Source organism: Manacus candei, unplaced genomic scaffold, assembly GCF_025592945.1.
Source record: "Manacus candei isolate 608988 ecotype Guabito, Panama unplaced genomic scaffold, ASM2559294v1 h1tg000081l, whole genome shotgun sequence".
NCBI lineage: Eukaryota > Metazoa > Chordata > Aves > Passeriformes > Pipridae > Manacus > Manacus candei.
This window is the reverse complement of record NW_026138129.1, coordinates 5,266,652-5,289,845: the sequence shown is the minus strand read 5'-3', so window position 1 is coordinate 5,289,845 and position 23,194 is coordinate 5,266,652. Positions and strand designations below refer to the sequence as shown.

The following is a 23,194-nucleotide window of genomic DNA, read 5'->3' as shown; positions in this document are numbered from 1 at the left end:
ATTGGATTTTCAAGTTTCCTACATGCCCAGGACCCCACTGGGGTTCAAAACAGTCAAACTGAAAGTATTGAAAAGAGACACAAGGAGATTACTTTAGTAAGCAAGAGGGCAAGAGAGGCAACCCACTACTGCATCAAGTATTCAGACCTGAGAAGAAGCAAAGATTGGAGCACATGACCAGATATTAACTCAGTGCAACTTTGGAGTCTGAACTAATTTGGGGCATCAAGTCTCCATTCAGTTAATGCAGAGAAAGTAGCACTAACTCTAACCACCTTGCACTGGTGGTGTCCAAGTCACCACACACTTATGGAAATTGGGCTAGGAACAGCTGCCTACAGCAGATGAAGCAGATACCTCCCTGGGTCTACAAATGCACACAGCAGATGCTGCAATACACTCCCAACATAGGGCAGATGTTGGGCTTCATTCTTGTAAATAATCTGAGCCAGGAGCATCCTCCAGCCCCAGGGGCAAGTGGCACCAGTGCATTTCACCTCAATGGAGAAGCTTTTTAATTTCTTTCTCACCCCTACTTCAAAACAGTTTTAGCCACAATGCCTACCAGAAATACCTCCCAGCTTACACTAACTCTAAGAGTTGTATATGGACATTGCTTTGGATCAGCACTGGTCACCTGCACCAAGGAGCTGGCTAGCAATTAAACAATATGGACAATCATGGGACAGTAATGGAGGCCATCTCTGACTCTCAGTGGACATAGCCTAGGATAACAGAATAGACAAGAACAAAGTTTTGTTTTGTTTTAGATGATACTGCTGATATATAAGGATATAAGGCTGATATATAAATATAAATAGCTTCAATCCTGCAAAATGTACTTGTAACTTCATTGCTTTCAGGTATCTTGACAATTTTCAGTTCCCCATAGGTGTCTCTGTTAAGAGAATCAAATCAAAACTGTGTTGTAAGACTAAGATGGAACCACAAATTACACTTTGAAGTACTAAAAAAAATTTTTGGATGTCTCAATTTTCCTCTCTCAATTTTTAAAGCACCTAGAACAGAAAATTACAGCAATACTCTTTGCAAATACTGAGGATATATTTTAAGGTAAGCGTAAAGTAGGCAAGAACAGGCCAAAAGAATCACCAGTGCAGGTCATTAAAAACACACTGGGAAGCACTCTAGAACACAAGGAACAGAAAGCAAGACTAAATACCAAGGGTGAAAAAAATAAAGCAATTGCATTGTAAGAGTTTTTTTCACTTCTAATAGAATAAAAACACTCCCAAGAATGGGTAATGACAAACACACTTCACAGTTTTTAATCACATATCAAGAATAATACTACTAATAATGCATTCCTCTTGTTATCCATACCATCCATACTTGACATGCCCATTTTTGTATTGTAATAGTGTTTTGCAGGATGCAGCCAGCAATCCAGTAGGGTAGTGAGTGGACTACTGAGACTTAAGCAAAGTTAGTAAAAGACAGTAGACTGATATTGGTTATACAGAATGATTTCCAGTGGATTTTCTGTAATTATTGTTTTTAAAAAATTGATCCACAAATGAAAAATGTTGAACTTTATTACTTAGAACCATTCTGCTAAAAGGATGAGGTTCACAGGATCACTTGATCACCTACACCCTAGGTTTGTCTGATCTCTGCAATATACATTTAAACACTTTCATAAATTATTTCACAAGTTATGAATATTGCATAGCCTAGCAACAGAATGCAGCTGCTTCTTAGTGGATGCCTTTTCCCTTCATATTAACACATAACACACTTTCTAATGAAGGTAAGCACTAGGTATAAATCAAGTACATGACCTTAACAACCTTCAGCTAACTGAGACCATCGGTTTACTTCCAGAAACCCAGATCCTATCAGCTTCAGGAAGAACTAATTAATTATTGTAATTTAGTATTAATTATTTATTATCATCATAAAATAAATCAATTTCAAGCTGAAAAAACTCATTACTTATCCTTAGAAAAAAGTTAATCAATATTTACAGTACCTCAAAGAACAAAAACAACCCACTACTAGCTTTGTCTGCTTCCTAGAAATATGACACTAGTCCACCAACACAGAGGAGAAACTGCAGCATTATACAGCCTGTTGGTATCACTCTTCAATCAGTAGTGTATATAAATAAATATGTCAGTACCTTCTTGTACCTGATGTATTTTATTGCCAGAATGTTCTTATTACGTTATTTTAGTGCCCTGACATTTACAAATAGAAATTCTAACTATAGATTGTGCACTTCTCAGGAACTGTTCTTCAGGGGAAAAATTATAATCACTTTACTGTAGCACTACTGGTTTCCAGGCAGTAAAAGCAAATATTAAACCAAACAATTATTCTTCTCATTTTTCTTAAAAGGAGGATTTGGTTTTGTTTGCTTGTTTGTTCTTCTGATCAGTTACTGAACTGCAAATTAGAAACAGTACACATCAGACACAGAGTTGACAGATGTCATTGAAAAGATCCTCCTGCATACTGAGAGCAGGACATGAAAAACACCCATAAAAGCTTACTTATCCCCTTACACATTTCTGTGAGAGTTACACATCACCACTGGAAATTAGTTTTTTGTCCTGCCAGGTTCATTAGCTGTGCAATAGTAGAGCTTCAAGCCACCTTTGTCTTGGGAGATGAACACATCTCAACAAACCACAGATTAGCTAATACTTACTAAGTTAGCATTTTAAGATGTCACAAAATTGCTGGACACTTAAATTCTACATCAGATAAGGAAAACTAAGAACAGTTTACCCGTCTCACTGAATTCTTATTTTAGGTACTAAAAATTTTTATTTTCTGCATTCTGAACTCATTTACACACAAGAATTAACTAAACAATCTATCAAAAAGTTGTGCAAAAACATGCTCACGTTGTTCTGATGCAAGACTTGCAGTACTCTGTTGACGTTATTTAAGGCATGTACTCGTGTGGAACCTCGTTCTTTAGGCTGAAAATAAAAAGTTACAATCTGTTCAACATCAGAATTAACTTGACAGACCAAATAAAACTGAAAGAAAAATTCCTGATCTTTTCTATCTTTTCCCCAGATTTTAACTATTTTTTTTTAGTGGTAAGAAAAACCAAACAAGGCCATCCACAATAATTTCAAAATGAAAACTGGTCAGAACAATATTTCTCAATTCGAGGCACAGAACAAGCCTTGGATTCCAAGTGTGTTTCATCTTATCTTCAGGAAATCCAATTTTATTCCCAGCATCTACAGAATTACTAACTGGCAATGCAACAGCGAAGCGAGAGTTCCCGGGGAAATCTGAGGCTTTTGAACATTTGCCAGAGTAGTTGAAATTTTTTGGCTCCCAAGAGAGAACAAGCAGCAATTTATTTTTCTGGTACCAAAAGCCTGCTAGATCTTTGCATACTGGGAAAAAGTTATACTTCCTGACTTTCCCTTCCTTTTAATATCAAGGGGGGAAAAAAAAACAAAACAAAAGACACTTCAACTCTCGACAATACCTGCCACTCCATTTGCTTTTAATCACCACAATTTGACTCTTGAGGCAGAACACGATCATACTGCAAGAGCATAGAGCTGAACTTGGGACACATAATCGACTTAGAAACCAAAAGAGTCCTACTGTCTTGGGCATACTTCAAAGGACACAACAAATTATTAAAAGTGCTCATGAAATGCATCTGTTTAAAAAACAAGGCAAGCTTGCAATGTGAAATTTTAAATGGCTAAAGGTTCCTCATAAGGTTGATGAGATTTATTATAAATAGTGAAATCAAGAATTTAATCCCAAGTGATGCGATAATACTGATGGCACAGTTTTTACCATGCCTCATGTATCTTTCTGAAGAGCTATCAATGTTAGCAAGGGAAGAGTTCTAAGCCACACACACTTTCCCATACACAACTCGAGCAGTTTTCAGCCTTTTCCAAAATGTAGATCACAGAATTCTTCAATGAAGATGCAGATTTTTGCATTGCATACTAGCTGTTGCCTTTTTTCTTTGGGAGATCTTTCATGAGCTTATTAAGAACCCACAGGTAACCAGCTGAACGCTGTCTCCTTGATCATCCAGAAACAGACCATTAAAAGATCTCTATGAAAAACATACACTATGTGAATAACACCACTGTTTTTACACGCTTTGCTAGACAGTAAGTAAAACCTCAAGGGAGGGTTACACAGTTAAACTTCAGCCTGACCCTGCATCTCATGAGTGCAGTTCATGGGAATTTCACTGGAACTGCAGAGAACAAGTACATACTACAAGCAAAATAGGGTTTTAAATAAGTTAAAATTGAAAAAAAAAAAAAAAAAACAAACATGCCACAGTTTGGGGTTTGTGTTTGTTTATTCGTTGGTTTGTTTTTTCTTAATAAATGGAAATAGGATTCAGATGTTTTTCTTACCAGAGATTTCCCTGTCAGACCCTCCAAAAGGTCCAAAAGCTTCCTTCCATCTTTCAGATCTGTGAACATGTCCTTAACTGGGGGCTTCCCACTCTGTAGAAGAAACGAAAGCAGTAATAAAAACTGTTTAAGCAGAACTTTCCAGAAAACAGTTACTTTTTTCTTCTTTATCTTTCAATTTATTCTTATTTGGTATTGAAAGTAGTAAATGAAAGCTAGGGGACTGCAACAGTGATCCGGAAAGAATCCTTCCCTTCTTTAGTGGGTTTTTTTTTCCTCCCTATTTCTATGGTTCTGTGCATCACAGCCTTGTACTAAGGAACCAAAGCAGTGCATCCTGGCTCACATTAGGGTGGATGCATTAACACACAAAGATAGCAAAGAAAGAAAACTTGGCAAGTTTGAGGAGTCATTTGAGAAAGAATGCTTTGGTCTGGCTGCATTTAAAGGAAGAATAAACTGGGGCTTTTCAGAAAGAAGCCATTGAGACAAATTCTCTCAGATTTAGAAAAAAGACAAAAGACAAAAAAGGACTTGGAATTGAGCCCTGTGTAAGGAGGTGTCACTACTCTACATAGACTAGTAGATCAAAAGGTGTAGCATTTATTGAAATAAATTAATCACTTTCTCTAGCATAGAAAAAGAAGACAAATGTGAAATTCAGAGCTACACATTTCTAATTCTCTTTCTTTGGGCATGGAGGGACCCTGTAAAGAATGGTAGGAGACGAGAGCGGAATCAACCTTTTTAGGCTTATCCCTTCTTGGGCCATTAGAAAGTCATTGTGGGACAGCTCTACAGGGCAGAGGGAAAACATGCAGAAAGCCAACAACTAAGTGCATTTGCTTTGTAATACTCACCTGCTAGCTACCAAGAAGTCAATTAAACCACTGCTTTCAGTGTCCCTTTGAAGTGCCAATTTGAGAAGGAAAAATTTTTTACATACCACCAAAAACTCCAATATTGCCTTTTCCTATCACCTTGACATTATAACATTGCTCTTCAGAAAGAAGACTGTCAAAGACCCATCTTACATGACATGACTTAGATGACATAGATCTCCTCCTCAGTTATCTCCTCCTGCCCTGACAGATGCTAGTAATTGCCAAATGCTGACTAACAAATCAGAAAAAGAGAGCTGAATGGCCCACTGAACCCCATTTTTTAACAAATGTCTTTTTTTCCCCAGAATTCATAAGGGGCTTCCCTTAAATTTCCAATTTAATTAGATTTGACACTACTAAAACTACAAAAACCAGAGTTGAACAGCTGCAGAGCCATAGTTTAGCCTCCTGTACAGAAACATAACTAAATATAACTCATAATTTCAACCAGCTAAACAGTGGCAAGAACAGTCTTTTAACTAAGGTCACTTCTTAAGACACAGATGCTAGACTAAGTATCTGCCAATAAATTATTTTGCAATGAGTTTTTCTGACAGATTTATTCTCCAATTAATTTTAAAAGTCATGCTTAAAAATGTGTATACACACATGTTGATGCATATTTAGGCAAAGGGTGTAGAAAGCAATGCCAGACCAATATCAAATAGGAGTATTCACTAAATATCAGTGTTTGATAACATTCAGCCATTACATACTGCCACTTCCTGAGCTCAACTATTGCCTCTCTAGCACAGCAAGGCCTTCCTCCCAGAGCATGCACTTTCTCAGATGATTCAGATGCTTCACAGCTGCACAGCAACTTAAACCTTTAAAGCATGTTGGAGCCCATGATGGGACAACTGGCTGGAAAGATAGAGGAGAGGAGTGGCTGTTATCTACATGGAGTTCAGCAAGCCTTTTGACATTGTCTCCCATGATGTCCTCATAAGCAAGCTCCGCAGGTGTGAACTGGACAAGTGGATGGTGAGGTGGATTGAGAACCAGCTGAACAGCACAGGGCACAGAGATAATCAGTGGCATAGGGTCTAGTTGGAGGCCTGTCACTGATGGTGTTCCCAAAGGTTCAATACTGGGCCCAGTATTGTCTAACTTAATCCTCAGTGACTTGGATGAGGTGGTAGATGCCTCCTCAGCAAGTCTGCTGACAACACAAAGCTGGGAGGAGTGGCCAATACCACAGAGGGCTGTGCAACCCTTCAGAGGGACCTCGACACTGGAGAGATGGACAGATAACTGTCTGAAGTTCAATGCAGGGTTCTGCCCCTGGGGAAGAATAACCCCAGGCACCAATAAAGGCTGGGGGGGCTGACCTGCTGGAAAGCAGCTCTGCAGAGGACGACCTAGGTATCCTGGTGGACAACAAGCTGTCCATGAGACAGCAGTGTGTCCTTGTGGCCAAGAAGGCCAATGCTATCCTGGGGTCCATTAGGAAGGGCACTGCCAGCAGGTTGAGGGAGGTGATCCCGCCCCTCTCTTCAGCTCTGATAAGGCCACATCTGAAGTGCTGTGTCCCCTTCTGGACTCCTCAGTACAAGAGAGATGTGGAGCTCCTGGAGCAGGTCCAGCGACGAGTGACAAAGCTGGTGACAAATGGAGTAGATAATCTCTCTTACAAAGAAAGGCTCAGGGAGTTGGGCCTGTTCAGCCTCAAGAAGAGGTGACTGAAACCTTATCAATGTATATAAGTATCTGAAGGAAGAGCACCAAGACGATGGAGCCTCTTGGAACTTCCATCTAAACATTAAGAAAGAACTTTACTGTGTAGGTGACTGCACACTAGAACAGATCACCCAGAGAGGTTGTGGAGTCATGCTCTAGGGAACCCTTCTTGAGCAGGGAGGCTGGACTAGATGATCTCCAGTGGTCCCATCCAACCTTAACCATTCTGCAATTCTATGAGCTGGAGAACAGGATAACTTAAGCACAGATGAGGAGAAGCCTCTTCTACAGTTTATGATGTAATACAGGAAGAGATGATCCACAATGCAATTACCTCAGACACCAGAAAAATTTAGTCTGCATTTGGTTTGCATCACCACATGGATGCAGTAAGACTCAAACACTCACTGAGAAAGTAAAAAAAAACAAAAAAAAACCAAAAAAACCCCACAACCTAATGACTTGTTAGCCATTGAAGTGTGGGTCTCTCCAGGGTAGAGGGGAAGAATCATCTCCATTGACCTCCTGGCCACAGTTCTCTGGCAGTTCATGTCCAATTTTTCTCCAGAGGGCTGCTCTTAATTCATCCATCTCCCAGTCTGTACTGATGTTGGAGAATGCCCTGATGCAGGTGCTGGACAGGACCATGTACTTGGCCCTGTTGAACTCCATGAGATTCATACTGGCCCACTCCTCTAAGCCTGGAGGTCCTTCTGGATGGCATCCATTCCCACCCGTGAATCAACTGCACTTACTCAGCATGGTGTCATCTGCAAACTTTCTGAGGGCAATTCAAACCCACTGCATGCTATTGATAATACTGAACACTACACATCACATGGACCCCTGAGGGACAGCACCTGTTACTGATCTCCATTTGGACATTTAGCAGTTGACTGCAAGTCTTCGGATACAACTTTATAGCCAATTCCTTATTCACCTAACAGTCCATTCATCAAACCTGTATCTCTCCAACTGAGTGATAAGTTGTGGGAGACACTGTCAGAGGCCCTATGGATGGAAGGTCTTTATAATTATACAATTAATTATAATTTTGTAAAATTAGAACTACACACACATGTATAACACTAAAGTTGAGAATGCTATAGCTATATATCCTCAATAAATTTGTTGCAACAAGGGTATAGAGAGCATACAGCCTTCTTTCTTTGTTTCCATCCCCTCACGTCACATGCACAAAAACAAGCTGAACAACTTCCTGCTTTCAGTCATTCATTTCAACAGGTCATGGTATGTTCCAGCCCCATGTAATGCATCCTGCTGTGACAGTGGAAATAATTCAGATTTGCTTTCTCAAGAGGATGACTTTTCCATTTCACTGGCCATCAGAGCATCATGTTTTGCTGTCAGTTTAAGGTCAGCAGAAGAGTATTTAATTATTTCTGCAATCTAAGCTACTCCTTCCTGGTTTATTAAAGTATCTGCTATCCTATCCTCAAAACAGAGACAAAGCAACATGCAAAGCCTCTGTATTCCACAGAATATGCTGAGTAGAAAGAGACCCACAAGGATCATCGAGTCCAACCCTTAGCCCTGCACAGGACTATTCCCAAGAGTCACACCATGAGCCCAAGAGTATCATCGAAATGCTTCTTGAACTCAGACAGGCTTGGTGCTATGACCACTTCCCTGGGGAGCCTGTTCCAGTGCCCAACCATCCTCTGGGTGAAGAGCCTCTTTCTAATATCAAACCTAAGCCTCCCCTGACATAACTTCAGGCCATTTCCTCAGGTTCTGTCACTGGTCACCACAGAGAAGAGATCAGTGCCTGCCCCTCCTCTTCCCCTCACCAGGAAGTTGTAGACTGCAATGAGGTCTGCCCTCAGTCTCCTCTTCTCCAGCCTGAACAGACCAAGTGGCCTCAGCCACTCCTCATACAGCCTCCTCTCAAGGCCCTTCACCATCTCTGTCGCCCTCCCTTGGACGGCCTCGAGGGGAAGCATATGGTATGACTCCTGGCAGTGGTCCTGTGCAGGGCTAAGGGTTAGACTCTATGATCCTCGTGGGTCCCTTCCAACTCAGCATATTCTACAATCTTCGTCTCCCTTCTTCAGGTGCTCTCTAATAGCTTGATATCTCTCTTATATTGTGGTGCTCAAAACTGCACACAATACTCAAGGTGATGCCACATAAGTGCAGATCAGAGCAGGACAATCCCCTCCTGTGACCAGTTAGTGATGTTTTTCCTGATGCACCCCAGGAAGTCAGCCCACAGGAAGCATTTCCAAAGTGCAAGGTGACTAAAGTTTGCTAAGAACGTGCTACACCACTCACCCCACCAAGCCCATCCCCATCCTCCACAGCAGCACACCCATCAGGAAGGCTGGAAACCTGCTCCTCCAGCTTCCCACACCCACGTGAAGCACATGCAGATACCTGGTGGCAGCTGCCACCCAGGCAGCCTCAGTTGTCCCATCAGGGCAATAAGCCAACCCTGACAGTCAGCTGATGTTGCAATGGGAACAGAGACCGCACAGGCACTGCATCCTACTCTGCTCACACTACCTCCTCCCACCCATGCTTTTTCCTCACACCTAAACACACATTTCCATGTGGGATCTGCTATGAGAGTCATGTGGTGTGCAGTCAAAAACATCACTGCTTTATCGTCTAGTGTAGCTGGATGCTGGCCCACTTTCTTGGGATGCAGTTGACAGCAACCCACTGTGCTCCAGAAAAAAAATCTTCTACTTTCTTTTCCCAGACATAACAGCTACAGATCCCAGTTTCTGACAGCTGTATGACTTACAAAGTTTATTAAGCATAGAAAGGTGTGGGAAGACAATTTCTTTAAATGGTAGCCCAAGAGATAGTCCCATATATCCATTTCTCAAGAGAAGGCCATGAAAAGCTCTGGGGCAATGCTGACAAAACAGATATGATCTTCATGCCTGGCCCATCTGTGCTAGGCATGAGCCAGGCCAGGTTGCTGCCATCACCACCATCTCCTTGTGATAAAACACACATAGACCCCCATCGCTTCACATGTAACGCCCAGCACCAAGTCTACTGGGGCAGGCTGCTGTGGCAATCTGGGAACTACAATACACAGCCACTAAGGTCAAACCTGTGCTTCTAGTCAAGGAGCTAGATTCAAACCAGGGGCCAGGAGCCCACTGAACCCCAGCTCTGACCCACTACCCTGACTCCCACCACAGGGACACTTGTTCCACGGAGACAGCACTGTCGTGAAGCAGACAGCCCTGGGACCAACTTTGTGCTGGGGCAGTCTGCTGTGCTGCAGCAAGAGCCTGGGCTCTGGGGCAGGGCAGAAGTCCTCTCACATCCTAAAGAGTAAGGCATGGGGCTCTGCAGATTGTTTCCCACACCACCCCTGCCCATACCCCTACTGCTCACTCCTAAGTCCCAGAAAGCAATCTGGCCTTCTGAAAAATGAAGTCTGTACACAAGATACACACACACACACAAATAAATATACAATCTGCAGTATGTCAAAAGCACATGTATTTCTTCCTCTCTGTAGAGTCCTGCCTAGTATGCAGTACACTAAGACAATCTAAACTTCTCCTTTTCAGAACTGACATTTTATTCACTTTCTAGATACTTAAAGACTACACAAGTATCAAGTAGTTCAGCCCCTGCCAGTATCCTGTAAGGAGAAGCAGTCCATCACTGAGCATAATGAATCAAGAAATTTAAGTATTTGTCTTATAACAGTGACAGTGACAAACCATACCAAGCACTTCACAAGGGCAAATGGCTAGTCACAGTTGTGTTAGTAAGTACTTAAGGAGCAGCCTACATTGTGCTAAGCACTGTACAAATACAAGGCAGATAATGGGTCCTTTCTCAAAGACAAAATAGAGTCCAGTTTATACTACAAAGATAGTATAAAGGACAGGCAGGGACACACCACATACCAGAAGAGCTGTAGCAGTTCAGGGTGTAAAACACTCACATCCTCCTCACTGAACATTTCTATCACTTAACAGAAGGTAGTTTTTCTCAGCTTTGCTTATGTTTGCTGCGACAGCAAAAAAAAAAAAAAAAAAAAACACCACAAAACACAAAACACTGGCCAATCCCTCCCCCTGCTCAAGCAGGCTTGGCCAGCAGAGCTGCACAGTTACTGTAATAGACACAAGGGTTTGATAAAACACACAAAAGAACACAATTAACAGACATAACTTAGAAAGAGGTCACGTTGGTTCCCCAATGCTTTACATTGGCACTGATAGCAGGAAACGAGTTGATTCATTTAACAGGGTTGGCGTAAGGGAAAGAGGAAGAGGGAATAAGAAAGGGAAAGAGGAAAGGGAAAGGAAGGTAGAGCAACAGAAAGGAAAGTAACGAAATAAAACCATATGTAAGCTGGGGCTAGGCCTGCTTGCGCTCCTCTGAACTTTACATGGTGACACATTTGTTATGCACCACAGGGCAGACACAAAGGATCAGAACCAGATCCAATCCACCACATTACATTTATTTCAACAAATATTTTGGTGCCAGCTTTTGTGTTAATACAAGTAAGAGAGAGAAGAGACAAAGAACTTTTGCTAGTTATCCACAGCAGAAATCACTTTTTCTGTTGATTCATCTCACAAGGCAGCAATGGTTTATTAATGACCTTTCAGGTGGAGACCAGATGCTAGCCATATGTGGCAAGACCAGTCACCTCAGGCATCAGCTTTTCATGTTCCAGCAAGATACCAGCACTATTTGGGAAGGAGATACCACACACAGTGATCTCCTCACAGCAGCAGCAGCATACCCCTTGGCCATCTTTCAGCTCCGCTACCTGGATCAGGTTTAAGAGGGTGACTCACACTTCCTTGTGTGCATCTAGAATTACTCACAAAGAAGGGTCATCCAGGCCAGCCAATATGCAAAAATCATTCCTTCTCCTTGTCAGAAATTGTTCCCAGGAAATGGAAGAAGATATAAACAAAATCCAGACCAGATTTTTTAAGAGTCATCCAACGCTGCTGATAGTAGAAAGACCAGCCAGCAGCATTTACAGTTTGTTCTACTAAAGCCACACACAGCTGCAAGGCAGCAATTGTTCTTGAATATATTCTACAGTAGAACATTCTTAATTATCCCTTTATTACCAATGGGGAACTGTATCAAACTGAGGCAAGTTATAGAGGAAAAAGAGAGTCACAAATTCTCAGTAAAACAAACATTGTTTTTTTAAAACATCAGCTATTCATGTTCTTTGCATATTGTTCTTGAACATGACATGCAAAGGCAATCATTAAAGAAGTTTTAATGTCTACCTACTTGTTTAACTAGAAACATGCAGTTTTCTTATATTGTAATTACTTACAGCAGATAATTTACATGGGCTTTAAATCAATAATTATTGAAAGTACATTATTAACCTAACCTTTCCAATAAATGAATGTCAAACATATTTGGGAGCAAGAGATAAGCCGCCTCTATTTCACATCCTCCTCAGTGATACTGATTCAGACCTCTTAGTAACAATATTAAAACCAGGACGAAAGGTTCTCTCAGTTTCACAGTAATGCACACTGGCTGTCACCAGGAAAGTAACACATTTCATAAAACCACACATACAACCTCCACCAGCCACAGAAGGAATGCAGCAGATGAGTTCCAGCTGCTCAGATCAGTGCTGGAAAAAGCCCTAGTTGCCATTTATATCATCTGCCACCTCAGAAACACCAAAATACCCTGAAAAGACATGGGAAGCAGTACATATTGATTTTCCATCAGATTCTTCTGATCTTCAAATGTCACTTCTATGAAGTTCAGAGGTGTCTCTAGTTAATTGTTTTTAACCCGCATATGACTATTTTTAACATCTATTAAGATGCCCAGTAAATAGGTCAAAATAGTAGTAGAGCTGCAAAGAACCCGTTCCTCTTTTTCTCAAGAAGGGGTAAATATTGAACAGGTTGGGCTCTTAAAGTAGAACATGAACTATTCCCAATGTTCAAGTACATTCACGGGGAATTAATGGCAATGTCCTACTTCGTTAAACAACACAAGGAGCAAGAATTACACTTTATCATGACCAAAACAGAGTAACAAACATGTCAAGTGCTTCTACATCATGAGGCCAGTACATGGGAACTCAATGTGGGAAACAAATCAGAAAGCAAAAAGGTCACTGCAAAAAGTAAACAACTATGTCAACAAATAATCTTGCCAATTTCTAATTTAAGACCATAGTCTTTGTTTACAGACGTATTTTTATTAAAATGTGATCCTTTTTTTTCCATTTTCCTTTCACTGACAGGCAGGAGTTACAGAACAGCATACATAAATACTAGCTATGCTGTGACGTACATTTCATTGAGTGTGCTCTACTCCGTGCTGAATATGCCTAAGGAGTTATGGCATCTCTACAAGACACTAGTACCAAAGCAATGAATTCAAATACCAAGTAAAAAAAAAGTTACAATCATAAGAGGAAAACACCTTATAGACCAAATTAAACATCACTACTGGTGCTTAAAAATAAAATAGTTACAAGCAACTAAATAGTTATTTAAAACCCTAGACTAACGGGATGTCAGGGAGAAGTAAGACTCATTACTGAGATATGCTGGAAATTTTGATTCTGCTAGATGACAGACATGAGTTTAAGGAGCAGCAAAGCTAAAAAGCTAAAGATAGTTCAATCCACAGAACCCCTAAAAGACTTGACTGATAACATGACAGAGGGTAAACATATCAATGCAAATATTAGACGCAGCAAGCGAGCAAAACAACCACAAGGCATCAGCAATGCTGCAGATTTTTTTCTCCCCAGTGTATTTACTAAATGCATTTACATAAGCTTACATTATTATAACACATTTAACGTAACAGTACTGACCTCAGCTTGCAATTAAGCCTCATTATGTATTATTACCAGCAGGAGCAGCTAGGACCATACTAGGACAGTCAGTTATTTCTCCCATAGGATTGGAAGGTTATCCTTTTATTTATACCTTCTCAATCTAGATTATAATTTGGTTCCTTTAAAAAAAAAAAAAATCCTCCTGACCAGGTTGACTATTATTCTCATTAGCAATTAACAGGTATAGATTTGCTTCAGTGCCTTTAACAGGTTCAGCTCTAGTGCCTGAGAAGGTCACACAAACTCTCCAACAACTGGTATAGTAACCAAGCTCACAAATCAGATTCAAACTCTACCCCAAACCCAGAGCACTAACCAAAGTCAGCAGTAATTACAGTCTAGATTACTATACCAAGCTTCGAAGTCCAGCAAGGAAGATGCTGCCCCTACTCTGTTCTTAAAGCAGAAGACAGCAGCAGTTGAGAGGAGGGCAGAAAACTGGCAATTCTCATTCTGTGGCTAACTCTGGGAGAGATCATGAACTGCAAGGTATTACTGCTTTCATGCTAGAAAGTAGTCATCCTTACCAAAACTCATAACTGATTAGAGAAGAAAAAATTTATTTTCTCACTTCTTAGTTAGTTCACATCCTGTTTGGCCTCTTACAGAGAGAGACCAAGCAACCCAGTTAAGAAAAAAAGTAGACTAAAAATGGGATTTTTCAAGGCCAGCTCATAATACAAATACTAGTTCTTTTCCATCCAGGTTGTTCTTCTTTTCCACCCAGGTTGTTATTTTTAAGCTTTTACTATCTTTGAGTGAAGTTACACTTTACAGTTTAGTTCAGCAGTGAAAAACATCAGGAGCAATTAGACTAGGGAATATTTTGCCAGTCGTCAAGTATTTCCTTGCTTGCACCACAAAAAGGGTACAGGAGAAAGGACTGCAGACCATCTTAGGTGATGTCTCCTTGGACAGATAAAATTGCCTAATCAATCTTTTTGATCTCTTTTTTTGCATGACTAATACATTGAACTCCATAACTCTCCTTTCCCCCCAGAAAATCACTTCTGAAATGTCTTTGGCATCAAGTATCTTGGGTCATGCGAAATTAATTATCTTGGATAGGTATGAGTTTGTCTTTAAAAAGATTTATCACATTTGCTAAGAGTCAGCAGTGGAGCAGCAAAATGTCTTCATGAGTATTGGGTCTGGCATTTACTATTATGAGAAAACAACCCTTAGAGAAAAGGAGAAAATTAAGGAGCAAAAATGGTGGAAAACATCTATTCAGCACACCTCTGGAAAGTCAGACAAGATTTTGCAGTTAACAAATGACCTGCTATAAAGAGAGAGGGACTGTTTCGGTTTTAACATTCATATAAAGCCACAGCAACCCAAAGCACTCCCAGTACAACTCAGATCTCCTACTGCCCTATCTTATCTTTACTCAGTGTCTTTCCAGGGGAGGGGACATACCAGAGCACAGGAGAGGCAATGCACAGGAGCCCCAGCAATGAGCATTTGCCTTCTCCCAGGCTAACCTGGAGCTCAGCCATGAAGCATGGAGTCTGCTCCAAAGATGCTTTCAGACTTTTCCTTCCCATTTAACCCTGACCTGAAGCGTTTTTGGAAGACCACAAAGCAGGAGAGAGTTTAAGATACTGTAAAAGCATGGGATGTCTGGATTCATCCACACTAGCATTTCCTGGCTTCAAGCCCTATCAGTGCTGGCCAAAGCAGTCAGGGTCCTAGGACAAGACCTGGAAGAACAGAATCATGGAAATACATGCAGCAAGAACACTGTAAATGCTCTAGTAAGACTGTATAAGGCTGCTGTATATCAGAAGAATGAAATTTAGAGGTTGGATTGGAAAGAGATGGGACCACATCACAGAAAGGGAAGGGAGGCCCAGCACCCAGGCATGCAAGAGCTTAGAATGCAGTTCCTGACATCTTGGAGCAATGCCCCAGCTGGCTCCATTTAACAGCTATCCTTACCCAAGATTTTTAACTGAGGGGCAGGGAAATCCAGTGTCATTTTCACTGAACACCGCAAACATCTCTGGGGTTTTATGTTCTTTTTGCAGAACACAACCTTCCTAGAAATAAAGCTTTTTTGCCATCCCTGTGGAAAAACTTCACAAACATAATGAAGAAACAATTCTTTGGGGAAAACAGTTTGCCCACACTGATCTGTGAACGGTCTCCAGTGAGTGACAGCACTAAGCTCCGACAGGCTATGACAGACCTGACTCTGTGGGTCTAAATTAAGAGTTAGGGCATCATGTTTCTTGTGATGACTCTGTGTTACATCTGCCAAGTGCAGGAATAGCAGAAGAGGAAAGGAAACAATCTGAAGGCAAACTTGGCAAAGTACCACCTTGGAAAATGGGAAGACAAAATCAAGCAAAGACTGAATCCTGCAAGGAGGAAAAGAGAGGGCAAGGTTAGTACTGCTGAGAAAATGGAGATGCAAAAATAGGACTGACCACACAAGCATCAAATCCTGTAAAGGGGAAAGGAAGGACAAACAGAGAAGGTCTGTAGCTTTAAAAAGAAAAACTGGGTCTTGCTGGGAAAGGAACTAAGTGACAAAGGTAGAAGTGGGAATGAAATAAACAGAGCAATCAAAGCTCCAGATTTCCCACGATTGCCAGGCAGGCAAGCTTTCTGACACAAGAGGGTGTAATAGTAAGTGAAAGGAGGGGGGGAAAAAAAACAAAGAGAAAAAAAAGAAACTAACCCACAAACCAAAAACAGGGTCAGAAAGTAGGAGTAAAGAATGAAAGCAGGGTAGAAAAAAAATTGCCCTTGCAGAGTTCTAAAGTGGGACAGAAGACTCCTGAATTCCTCAACATGCCTATCAAGTTTCTAGAAACCATCTAGAGTTGCAAGTGTGAGTATCCAGCCATGATGCTATGCAGTTATGAGCTGAAGAGTCAGATCTGAGAGATGTAACTAAGAGTCCCAGGTCTGTTGATGTGCCGTGCAAACAGATACAGACTGAAACTATTCAGACATTTGAAAAATTAGGGTTGATAATAAAATCTCTGTTCACGCTCCCTTTAGCTATGTGAAACAACTAACAAATGGTTAAAGAAGCACTAAGATATCCTGTGGACTTGAATTCAAACTCTACTTTTAGCCAAGAGTTCCCCTGTGTCTAATCAGAATCATTTAAAGCAATTTTATGTGCAATCACTAACTGTGTGCCAGACTAAGAGGCTTCCTTAGATCATTAAGTCCAGTCCTTGCTGACACAGACATCATCTTCTTGAAGTCCCTTTTCTATGCTGATCAAGCTCCATCTAAAAACCAGCTAGATATTTTAGATGGTTTGCTTGAGTTTGCAGAAGAAATGAATGCTCTGAATCCCTTCGTAAGACTCAAGAACTCTGTTTTATATCAAAATATGACAGAAACGCCAAATCCTCTGGGACAATTTAGTCAGTGGCTCAGGCTGAGGACTCAAAATTAGTAGCCACTTCTGATATTTACCTTTCTCTTTATTATTTATACAGAGTCACTGTAAACCACTCTGACAAGATAGTACTCTTGCATTGCAGAAGTGTTCTGACAATATAACCATTAATACATACAAACTGCTAAGTATTAATGAAGATTAATATATAAAGGCATAAAGGCACAGAAAATTTTACAGAGTGTGAAGAGCGTATATTAGCTATCCATACAACTAAATTACTTAATTGGTAAGGCTATACCACAGGGAAACACCTAAATCTGACTCTTGAAATTAGACTGGACAGAGTAATGGGAAAAAATACAATAAGTAAAAACATCACATGGTTTTACAAATGTATGCTGAAATGTTCTGCATCAATATTTGAATGCAAACTTCAACTTCCCTACTGGGGGAAGTAACAGACTATTTATCTAAAAATTTTTATTCCCTTTAATTTAAAAAAAAATCCTCACTACATAACCATCACAGGCTTGTGAGTTGTAGTGTACACAGCTCTGCTAAGGTAAATATTCCTACACTGAGGACTGAGCCTTGGCTGAGTACATTTATTGACCTTAAGACTCAATTCACTTTAAATGTTTGTGCCTTCATTTCAAACAATACATGCAAACAGAATGCATTGTTCTAGCACAGTTTAAATGAAGAGCACAAACACAAGTTACTGTAATGCAAACCACAGCAAGAACTCATCTCACTGAATAGAGTCCCAAAGCACATATAGGCACCTCACAGTACACTTGAGATACTTTAGGTGTTTTGCTTACCTACCTATTCTCTGATGAGAGAAGGGAAAAGCACTGCTCTCTTTCTGGATCCCTTGTAAAACCCTACTGAATTGATTTAAACCAAATTTAGCAATTCTAGAATTTTTTTATGTCAAAATAGTTTACAGAGGCTCAGTGGATTACTTTTTATTTGTGTGTCTAAATGAAGGGCAAGTACAACATAATTAACACGGAAGGACAAGTAAAATTCTTGGAGTGAAATCTGCAATTCCACACAAAATAGCTCAGTTACTATTTTGTTTTCTGCAATGTAAGTCAGACTTCATTCACCCAGCCTCTAAGATCTCTCTATCCTACTAAGCAGCTGAATTAATCTAGTTCACAGAAAAGGAATTTTAATCAACCCAACTGACTTGGTAAATACAAAAACTTCAACAGGATTGAAATCAGTCCCTTTACATCTTCAAGGTACAGTTGAAACTAGACTTTCATACTTGAGATTTCTACTTAACACCAGCAATTCGAACATGCCAATTTTCATAAACCTGCGTCTTGTCATGGCAAAGTAGCCATGCTTAAGTTTGAATTGGATGTCAGGAGTCTTTTTAGCATGGCTTTCATAGCTTCAGTTGGTTTAATGGGCCATGAAGTTACAGAGTTACCAAGTTATAGAGTGTCTTCAAATCCAACGACCATACCCTGTGTCAGGGAAATCCAGGAGCTAAACAGGATGTGTCTGAATATGGACGGTACAAAAGGCAAAGACACTATAAAATATATCCATAGGTGTGCAAACAAAGACAAAAAACAATTTTACCTACTTCAGTACAACTTCCACAGCACATACTAACAAGTCACCTAGCACATTCTCAGTATCACTTTCATTTCCGTAGTCATGCCATCTTTATGCCAGGATATGTCTCTGTAAACAGTCCTTTCTTTCTCACCACATTTTCTCTCCTTACGTGATCCCGCCCTGCCTAGCGTTCCTCCTGCAGGATCACCTTTCCTCTGGGCAGCAGTCAAAAGCCGAATGTAGAGAAATCAGTTACCCATACGCGCTCCTTCTCTGAAGAGCAACTTAGCCAAGAATGCATTGGATGAAGAGTGCAGGATATCAGATTTCAACCAAAACAAACCTAAGCCAAAGTGAATCAACCAAGGCCACAATCCTTGCATTGCCCACCGTCCTGTTCCACAGGAAGGGAAGGACGGTAAAAATGCCTTACGTTGCTGATCAAGAACTTCAGAAGGGCAGCGCTCCAGAGGCAATCATTCACTGATAAAGCACTGTCATTGCTTTATTTGTAAAGAAAAACAAACCAATCCCAGACATACACACCCTTCCTTCTATGTTTATATCTGCTTTTGGCATTTCACATGCATGACCCTTTTCATTAACAGCATGCAAACTAGTAGTTACCCCACTTGCAGCACCATGCTGGCTAGCAAAAAAACCTGAGTTTTCCTTAATATCCCATGTTCCTTCACACATTCAAACTATGAAGCAGAAAATCTTCCCATAGCAACTGTGCTCCTGGGCAAAGTGTCATTTTTCTCTACCAGCAGAACAGTGTAAAAAGCAGGCTTTAAATATCATCCCAAAGCAAACATCACTTCCTTTCTCATCCTAAAGCACAAAAGATCCTCAGTAAGTTTCAAATCAATAAATAAAATTCAAACAAGAAACACAGAGCATGAGAGCCAAGGAAAATTCAAAATGAGCAACTAATTATACAAAATTTCAGTCAAGACTGCAGTAGCAAGACCAGGTGGCTTCAACTGGAGGTTTGCAGAATGAGTAAAGCTGACTCAGCAACACAGAGTACACACAGTGATTAAGGATCAAAATCTGCTGTAATGCACTCTGAAAACTGCATGTAGAAATAAACTGTACAGAGAAGAAAAAAACCAGACATGTTCATGCAAAGAACTATACTAACATTAAGAAATAGAATCTTTCATTTTTTCTTAGGACATAGTATCAAATATTTGCATGGGAAAGCTGAGAGAACAAACATTACAGTATTTTACCTATTTTTATTACACATTGACACATTTTAACAGGAGTATTCTAAAAAGAGCAATACTGTTCTAAAAAGTGAATCAAACAAAATAAAGCAGTACTTCCAAATCAACATTACCTTGGAAAACCGAGCATTTATCCATTTTGTAAACGTCTTTTTCTGTACATCATTGTGTTCATCTGAAGAAAGAGAATAAGAAGAAAACAATGAGTGAAAATGCATTCTTCTTAATCCTAGATTGTTCAAAACAGGTCATATCAAGCACTATCCTGAAGGATTTTCTGCCTAATCTGTCAATAAAGCCGTTCGAACTTCTACAAGACACTGGTACTTGCAGAGTCACACAAATGTTTTGCCCTTGCTAGCAACCACAGCAGCTCCTTTGCATTAGATTCAGCCTCACCTCACCTCCCAGGCAGGATTCTGATGCATAAAATTCACAAGCTTCCCATCTGGTGAAAAGCAACCTATGAAACCACGGGCTTTTAATTAAGAGACTTTGTCAACACCTTTTTCCCTAGATGCATTACTCCAAAAGATGCCAAGGCCCTTATTCAAGCTTCTGATGCAGATAACAGCCTCCTTCAGCACACAGCCCAGTGGTAGCTGAGCTGCTGGAACCACCCTTGAAGCACTTGCAGCTTCATCCACCCTCAGCCTGGCTTTGCACCTGGGTTCAGAACCATGTTAGTGATCGGTCACAGACAAGTTCAGCTAAAGTGTGAGAACGGCTCAGCAGCCTTTACTTTCAGACGCCCCTACTGGTGTGACACCAAAGTACCACCACCTAGGATCAGGGAAACAGCCAGAAGGACCCAGCAGGAAAGGAGGAAGGACAAGTCCTGCAGTTCAAAGCAGAGGGAGGAGCAGTGGCCTCTAGCTGTGCAGAGAGAAGGTAGCTTCCCAGGTTGTTTAAAGAAGCCATTTAGGAGTAACCCGCAATTTTACAGAGTCTGTCCCACTAAACCAGGATGAGTCACCTCCAGCAGAGCTCTGTCCATATCACAGGACACATCTTGGGTAAATTGCACTGAGCACTGCTAAAGGTGAGATTATGTACCTGCACTTAAATGACAATGACTTAGCTGCTGACAACCCGACTAGGGAAAGGAAGTTCATCCACTATGGATTTTTACTTCTGCTTGCTGCAGCCAAGAAGAAAAATACATGCAGCCTTCAAAGACTTCAAACTCCAAATCCAAAACCACAGCCAAGACAGGCAGTGTCTTCTACCAAGCAAATTCAGTTGCAACTCAGATCATAGTCTCCAAGAGACCTTCAAGACTCCCCCAGCTTTTTGACAGACCAGTCCAGAGAGACACACTTTATATGCCCACAGCACACTGCTGCCTGGAATGCTCTCTTGCAGAACCTCTTGGTGGTAGCTGGTATCAATTTTTCCAAGCTCCACAACACAAGGCAGCACACTGCCATGGTGTTCAGACTAATTGTCCCTGCACTAGGGTGAAGCCAGAGAAAAAGCTGACATTCAAACATTCTACTTCATGAAATCATGAAAATTTATGCACTCTGAAGCAATGATTACAATTAAAAGGCACCACTTTAAAGATAATATACTTCAGCAGAAGTTGAGATTTATACATTGAAGTTTTACCTACAAAATCCAGATTTTTCTTAAAGTTTAAAAAAAAATTTTAAAAAATCACAGAATACAACCAGAAGATTTCTTAGATAGATGACTTCAAATTCTCTCATTTCTGGCCTAACATGCATCTGACACTCATGCTATTCATGTATTCATGTCTAATATATCTAGACATAAAGCTGTGAAAACAATTACCAGGTGTTTTCTACTTAATGTGCATGAACAAAGAATAGCAGCTACAGCTCAGTCCAGACAAGAGAAGTCACATTGGTAGGAAATGACAGTTGACAGACTTGAGCTTTATGAAATTGTCCATAACAACCTAGAATAAAACCTCAGGTCTGGGTTCCTTTTAGGCTACAGCTGAAAAACTTGCTTAGGGCACGTCAAAGGGTGTACGTCAGCCAGCAGCCCTTGTTTCACCCTTCTATGCCTCTCTTCTTTGGCAGCTAAAGCTGACCCAACACAGTCAACTCCTGAGTCATACCTCAAGCTCAACCAGGCATTAAAGATAGACCAATGCAGAAAAAAGATTTTTCTGAAAGAGCTTCAAGACAGCTATTTTGCACACACTGCAGGCCATTCTTAAAACAGGTGGTTGAAACTCAAAGTGTTGTTCTGGGTGAATATAATTACCTAAGAGATCTCATTAACTCTGCTGTCTTCCCTCAGTGAAATAGAGCTCCTTGTATCAAAGACAGACAGAACAAAATAACTTTCTGGTAGATCCTAACTATCCATCTCACAGGAGACTGACAGGGTCAAGATGAAAATTCCAAATACACATATGAACATATTTATTTTTTTCCCTACAAGTTTGGGGTTTCTTTTTTCTTTAAAGAGACAGGAATGGACTAGATCATTAACTGCCACTGTTGGACCAAAAATCTAGCTTTGCACAAAACTCAATCCCAGACTCTGTCCAACTCTTGATAATGTTTTCAGTTTCCATTAATTGCAAATACTATTTGTATTGAACGTATTGAGATTTAAACATACTTCTCCCTTTTAAATATCATTCAGTAACCTCTGTCTGTCCCTTTTCTGTCAACACCTCCAAGTACACACCTATGTAGTACCAGGATGTTTTCCTAAGGCTCCATCTACTTTTTCCTTCCTTAAGTTTCAGTGAGAACAAAGAGTAACACCAAAGGTTGAGGTGTCAGTCTTTTAACAGTATTACTCCTTAACGCAATAAAGGCAAAACACAGAGGCCAAAAATAGTTCTATGACTGTGTAAAAGGAATGGTTATGAAAAGGGTTAAGGATTTATAAATCCTGTGCTGTAGGAGCTCTACACACCCAACTCTTGGAGGGTTCAACCCCTTCATGAGCACACTTAAGCAGAAGGCAACAGTTCTCTTCAGCATTACACCAGCTTTACCTCCCAGGACAGCACGAGCGGGCCTTGCTCCTACACCTGCTCCCCCAACACCTCAGGTCCAGTTCATGTAAGTGCTCCTGCTTTGTGTGCTGCATTACCATGGTGCATTTACTACAAATCCAGCCTCTTTTCTCTCTTTTCAAAGAGGGTTTCTTAGGAAGGGGAAGGAAAAAACCTCATCAAGAAACATATCCAATAAACACAAACTACTTAGTCTTGA

General features: G+C 40.6%; 1 protein-coding gene across 5 annotated transcripts in view; it reads right to left on the bottom strand.

Annotated features, from left to right (window-relative positions):
• Window positions 1–23,194, bottom strand: part of UTRN (utrophin) — a 368,491-nt gene that overhangs the window by 290,634 nt on the left and 54,663 nt on the right. For all 5 annotated transcript variants that reach the window (XM_051811059.1, XM_051811060.1, XM_051811062.1 and 2 more), the window contains 3 exons: window positions 20,102–20,163; window positions 4,386–4,478; window positions 2,874–2,951 (listed from right to left, as the gene is read on the bottom strand). In XM_051811059.1, the coding sequence (XP_051667019.1) occupies window positions 2,874–2,951; window positions 4,386–4,478; window positions 20,102–20,163 (233 nt within the window). The remainder of the gene's footprint in view (window positions 1–2,873; window positions 2,952–4,385; window positions 4,479–20,101; window positions 20,164–23,194) is intronic.